This window comes from Sinocyclocheilus anshuiensis, unplaced genomic scaffold (assembly GCF_001515605.1).
Source record: "Sinocyclocheilus anshuiensis isolate Anshui unplaced genomic scaffold, SAMN03320099.WGS_v1.1 scaffold85, whole genome shotgun sequence".
Classification (NCBI taxonomy): Eukaryota; Metazoa; Chordata; class Actinopteri; order Cypriniformes; family Cyprinidae; genus Sinocyclocheilus; species Sinocyclocheilus anshuiensis.
Genome location: NW_015536800.1, coordinates 523,641 through 530,505, shown reverse-complemented (window position 1 = coordinate 530,505; position 6,865 = coordinate 523,641). Strand labels below are relative to the sequence as shown.

General features: G+C 34.7%; 1 protein-coding gene across 1 annotated transcript in view; it reads right to left on the bottom strand.

Annotated features, from left to right (window-relative positions):
* LOC107656674 (thrombospondin type-1 domain-containing protein 4-like) overlaps positions 1 to 6,865 on the bottom strand; it is an 18,192-nt gene that overhangs the window by 5,368 nt on the left and 5,959 nt on the right. The window contains exons 4-8 of the mRNA XM_016444619.1: positions 5,754 to 5,937; positions 4,507 to 4,682; positions 3,711 to 3,822; positions 2,018 to 2,185; positions 1,269 to 1,393 (exon numbers count right to left, since the gene is read on the bottom strand). Of these exons, the coding sequence (XP_016300105.1) occupies positions 1,269 to 1,393; positions 2,018 to 2,185; positions 3,711 to 3,822; positions 4,507 to 4,682; positions 5,754 to 5,937 (765 nt within the window). The remainder of the gene's footprint in view (positions 1 to 1,268; positions 1,394 to 2,017; positions 2,186 to 3,710; positions 3,823 to 4,506; positions 4,683 to 5,753; positions 5,938 to 6,865) is intronic.

The following is a 6,865-nucleotide window of genomic DNA, read 5'->3' as shown; positions in this document are numbered from 1 at the left end:
CACACACACACACACACACAAACACACACACACACACACACACACACACACACACACACACTGCTTGGTTTCAGTCGCATGTGCTTCTTATTTGCACCATTTGGAAATGAACCACATGGACAGTTTTTAGATGTTTTAAGATGTGCAGGCATGTACGTCTGCTTGTCATGTGTTCAAATCTACCCTTATAATGTTTATTCAAGTGTTCTATTAGCAAAATTGTAAACTAAAAATTAAAAAGAGAGCATACTTTCAATGTATTTTTAATGTAGAGCTATACAGAATTATACTGGGCTTATACAGACAAGTGCACTTTGTAATAACATCAAGATTTAAAAGTGCATGTAAGGTACTTATCATTTAACTGTAGTGTTATTTGATATTAAATTTAAAGTTAATCTATTTAAATGCTACTCCATCATCAAAAAATACAAAATGTTTTACATACATGACATAAAAATTTAAATAAAAATGGCATTCAAGTATATTTTAGTTTATCATAAATGCTTATTAGTACATTTTGCAGTACTGTATAACTATATTTCAATGAGTTGGCCGGAAAAAGTTCACCTAATTGCATTTAAAAGAATTTTGAACAATAATACATTTTCATTTAATTGCACTTACATCGAGTTCACACTTACTATTTTCTTTTAAAGTGTTTGATTTCTGAAATAAGTACCACTTTTAAAAGAATACTTAAGTGTAGTTCTTTTTCATTACGGTACTCAAGCATTTGCATTATCTTATAAATTACACTTTCAAATTTACAGTAACAAGTCAGTTTTGGGGGTAGAATAGCTAGAGTAAAAAAGAGTAAAATGTACATGGATGGAATTTGAACCTGAATTTAATAAAAATAGCTAACTACAAGTATGATGTGAAGTTCACTTGCAGTATCAAAACTATTAAACAAGTAGTTTATTGACAACACTTTATGTTCACTTGTAGCATACTGTAATTCACAGTATAGTTGCAACACACAAAAAAACTATATACACTAAAATGTGGCTGAATTTAGACCCAAGAAATAGGCCTATTGAGAAAAAAAAATACACTTACAAGTATAATACTAGTACATTGATATACTTGACCTTAACTGAAGTTAACATACCAGCACAATAAAATAAACTTAAAGAAAACTTCTACCTTTTTTTCCTGTACTTGGTCCCTCTTGAACTAACTCAAGTACTGGTTTGTTTGTTTTTCTAGGTGTTTTTAGAGTTTAGTGTCTGCTGTAAAAGATTGTGTACGTTCACTCACAAGGCTGGGCAAGGCTGCGATTGACACTCTTCTACCTGAGGGCCAGGATGACTGGTGAAGCTACAGAGGTCCCCTGGTACAGTAGTTTGAGTGGCTCTTTCCACACAGCCAAAAAGAACCTGGCGACTGCCTAATACACACACACACACACACACACACACACACACACACAACCAACCAAGTCAATGTAAAGTCAAACACAATAGTCATGCGAAGCGCTGATTTTTTTCAAACCAGCTGTCCCGACCTTCCGATACTGCATGACGTTCGAAGCTTCAAACGTCTTCAATCACATGGTATTGTCATTTCGATACAAGCAACACACACACACACACACACATCAGACAAACAGATTAAATAGACAGACAGGAAGACATGACATTGTCATTGCGATGTCTTACAAGTACAGTGTCTGCTGCTGGGAGAATACCAATCTGTTTTAGTTTTATTTGCAGACACAAAAGTATGGTTACTCTGGATTTGATTTAGAATCTAAACAGTAAGGACATTTTGAAACCTCTGCAATGGCCTGGAATGCATGAATGTTATGTGTCACTATTTTATAATACAGAACACCATTTATTAGTCACAACGTGTTTATGCCTCAGGTCCAAAAATATTGAAAATCTAACAATGTGATATTCTAGGAATCTTTTAACAGACCGCTTAGTTTACCCAGAGGAAGAAATAACCACAAACACACATTAATGTAAGATTTGTATAAATAGTGTAATGACTAACAACTGAATTATACCCGTTCCACAGGTGGCACTGCAGGGTGTTGTTGTAATGGCAAGCCAGCTGTACAGAGGAACTGGTTCAGGGGTTATAGGGTCCAATGGAACTTGGTTAGGATGAGAGCTGCTTAATGAGTTTTCACTGTCACTATTGCCAGGATCAGGAAATATTCCATGACTCTCTACTGTAGGATGAGAAAGACAGAGAGAGAGATCAGGGACAGTTGCTTAAAGGTGGGGTATGTATGTTTTCAAAAACGCTTTAGAAAACTGAGTCGGGCAGAGTACCAAAAAGATAATATGTTTAATACAGCAGATAATAATACAGCAGATTCCGCCATAATCGTTGCCTGGGTTGCGTACGTATGTGTGGGGCGGAGCACTTTTGGGGTAGGGGTGTGTTTGTGTTGGTGATTTGAAATGTCAACATTGGCTACCAGAAATCACTTACCCCACCTTTAAGATTCTAGAACATGTGCAAGATAAAAAGGTAAATGATTTTAATATAGCACACACATTTGCTCTATTATCTAGAAAGTATTGATTTAAAAAAAACTGTTTCAATCATTTCCCAACATGGAGGGAAATGGGTCATGGGAGGGCGAAGTGAAAGTTAGCTAAACAGAAAGGAAACGGTCATATTAATATGCAATATTCTGGTTATTTTTTTGGAATTTTGTTCATACTCTTTGTAATACATAACTGTTAAAAAGTTTGAAGCCTGTAAGATTTTTTTAATATTTAAGTCTCTTTTTCTCACAAAGGCTGCATTTATTTGATCAAAAATACAGTAAAACTGTAATATTGTGAAATATTATTACAATTTAAAACAACTGTTTTCTACTTTCATATATTTTAATTTATTCATGTAGTGGCAAAGCTGAATTTTCGGCAGCCATTACTCCAGTCTTCAGTGTCACATGATCCTTCATAAATAATTCTAATATTCTGATTTGGGGCACAACATTTTTTATTTTTTATTATCAGTGTCATTGATCAATGTGATGTTATAAAGTTATGATATTTCAATTTTCTGTGTTTTCTATCTACTATGAATGAAATTCTATAAAGATAATTACGTTTCTGATTGTAATTTGTGATGATGTGTTTATGCATCATAGTGTTTTATCATGTGCTGATTTTAAATTGTATTGTGTTGTAAGAGTTTGTTTGTATGTGCCTGATGAAGGTTATGGGACTGAAAAGTTGCGTATAATAGAATCCCTTTTTGATGCTTTTGCAAGTACAGATAGTGTGTGGGATTTATTTGTTTTTGTTGTGATTATTATCACTGTCGAAAACAGTTTAAGAATTTTGTGGAAACAGTGACATTTTTTTTTTCCAGAATTCATGGGTGAATAGAAAGTTCATAAGAACAGAATAATTTATTTGAAATAGATTTAACAATGCAACAATGTAATAGCCTTTACTGTCACTTTTGATTAATTAAATGTGTCCTTGCTGAATAAAAGTATTAATTTCTCTAAAAAAAAAAATAAACTCAGAACTTTTGAACATTTGAATGCCAACAGTTGCTGCTTCCCACTGATTTCCATAGTATTCGTTTTCCATACTATGGAAGTCAATGGCTACCATCAACTGAACATTCTTCAAAATACCTTCCTTTTGTGTTCAGCAGAAGAAACTCATACAGGTTTGGAACTTAAGGGTGAGTAAATGTTGACAAAATTACTTACTGAAAATACTTACCCAGAGGTAGTACACTAGAGTAAGAATATGCATCTGAATGATTGTCGGTAATGGGGTCTTTAGGTAGAATGTATTCATAATACACTGCTAGATTGGGTTGCTGATAAATAACCTGCAAAATATGGAGTGTAAAACTGAAAATCTGCAGTCTTAGTATTCATACGAACTTAATCATAAGCTCATGTCATCATAAAAATACTGTATATACCTCCTAACTTTCTAAAACAATACATCACACACACACACACACACACACACACACACATGTTTTATGGGGACATTCCATAGGCGTAATGGTTTTTATACTGTACAAACTGTATGTGCTATTGCCCTACACCAACCCTACCTCTAAACCTACCCCTTACAGGAAACTTTGTGCATTTTTACTTTCTCAAAAAAACTCATTCTGTATGATTTATAAGCTTGTTTCCTCATGGTCAAAATTTACTAGTATTACTATCCTTGTGGGGACATTTTGGCCCCATAACGTGATAAATACTAGGTACACACACACACACACACACACACACAAAAGGTACTGGTCGTTTTCTGCCACGATATTATACGTTAAGTTATGGACATTTCATTTAACCCTAAAACACAACACATTGCAATGCTAAATTCAAAATACGGGTAAAACAAACGTAAAAAAAAATGTAAATATGGAAATTTCCTTCATATATTAACACAGTATATTGGATTTTTCAGAATAAGTGCAGCCACACTAAACCAATTTCTATATGTATCTTTAGTCAGGGCAGTTTTGTGATATCATACAGTAGGAGTGGTCTCTCACAAAGAGATGCAGCTCCTGATTGGTTGGGCCAGGGGCAGTGATGGATTCTCCCGCTCTGCTGCGTATCTCGTTGGGTCGTTTGTAAGTGAGCTGAGTACCCACAGCGTAGAACTGTCCTGGCCTGTCGATCACCCAGTCACCATTTATCACTGAGTCACCAGTCACTGTCCTGAGAGCTTGAAGAAACAAAGAGGGGGAAAAAAGATGATGGATGGAAGGAGGACAACTGGTGGTTCCACACCACATATTAACCCTACTGGAAAAACCAGGCCACACCAGCTGCTGTCTGGAATAGTCTAAAGTGGTCTACCAGCGTGGACCAGCTAGAAACCATGTACAGTAAAACCAGCTACTACCTGTTTCTTTCTTTAAAAATGGAAAAAGATAGGAGGTGCTTAACCTTCAGGATGAAACTAAATATTTTAGGAGCTGTTTATTCTATTCCATTTTATATTTAATTTTTTTTTTCTACCAACAAACATATTCAGATTTTTTGTTTAACATGAATGACAGATTTAGTCTAAATTAAGTTGAACGGGAACCAAATGGTGATTTCTAATTATTGACAAACTTCCAATTTCCAATTAGGCACACTACCGATCAAAAATTTGAGGTTGGGAATAAAAAAAAAAAAAATGTAATTAATACTTTTACTCTGCAAGGATGCATTTAATTTCTAAGACATTTTTAATGTTACAAAAGATCTATTTTACATAAATGCAGTTCTTTTAAATTTTACATTCATCAAAAAGTCCTGACAAAATATACATATCAAGGTGTCCACAAAATATTAAGCAGCTGTATTTGACATTATAATAATGATTATAATAAGGCATGTTTCTTGAGCCCTAAATCAGCATATTAAAATGATTTCTGAATGATCATGTGACACTGAAGACTGGAGTAATGGTTATTTTGCATTGTAAAAATGTTTTGTTTGTTTGTTTAGAAAAAAAAATTGATGCGAATAAGAGACTTTTTTCAAAAACAATCAAAAATCATACCGATCCCAAACTTTTGAACGGTAGTGTACATTATTTGTTTGATCATTTGAACAGTTGTGGTAAAATAGTAAAATTTGTGTTAAAATTAACAGAACTTCTCAGAGTTCTCGAAACACAAAACATGTTTTGTCTTGAATGTTTAATGGGACACTAAATTCTACTCTATTTGCGGAATGTGCCATGATAATGATCCTGAGGTAAATTAATAAGAATTAAGAGCAAGCAGGAATTCAGTTCAATTACCCAAGTAGTTCCTGGTCTTCTGTGTTTCCTGTATTTTGATTCGTTGAGCTCCAGAGGGGATGTCCAGGATCTTGTGGTAGCCAACGGAGAGCACAGAAAGAAAGAGTGTCCCGCTGAACAGCTCACATGTGCTCCCATCTCCTGCACACACACCACAAACATCCACCTGGAAACCCTCACAGCCCTGCGGGATAACAACACACACACGACTTTACCTCCAGAGCAGATTCAATCCTGAGTAATGACTCTTTCACCACAAAGACCAAAATAGGGATTTCACCAGTTCAAATCTGGGCAGATGTGTTTGCTTGAGATCTTATTAATATAAAGATTAAAATCAAAATTGAATGGCTAAGATGATTCGATTTCAGAAAATTAATCAACACTGGCTGTCTTATCTGGCAAGAGTTAATCAGAAAAAGCAAACACATGTAGCTTTTCAATAGGACACTGCTGTCTTTCACTCAAAACACACTCAGCTGTATATATGCCAGTATTTAAAAAAAATGCTTTCAGTCATTTATAATTTATATTAAAATGAGATTGAAAGCACATTAGTGCATATGCGCTGATTCATATTTCATTAAAATTTTATGTAAATCAGCACTCAGTATATACGAACGTGTAAACACTGAAGCCAACATTTATCCACACATGCAGATAAATACAGAAAGAAAGGCATGAACTGATCGATGAGGAGAGAGATTGTTTGTGTTTGAGATTCACAGATTTGGAAACAATGCTACTATAATTGAAATAATTCATTGTAAGCCGTTTCCTAAAGCCTTTCTCATTCACAGCATCATCACTCCCTCTTAGCATAACACTGTAATGAGAAACACACACACACATACACACATACTTTATGGTCAGACAGGGGCCAGATTGTTTCATGATTCAAACTTACTCACACCGCAAGCTATCGAAAGCAAATTTTAATCCGTTTAAACTGTTTCTATGGTTAGTTCAAAGAAATCTTTAAGAACTGGGATTGATTAAGACTATGAAAAGACACACACACCTTGTCTCTCGGTTTGTCAGACTTACAATAAGAAACAGATTTAGTTTTAAGAATATCATACTAGACAGACTGGAAAAATTCCGCTTCCTAA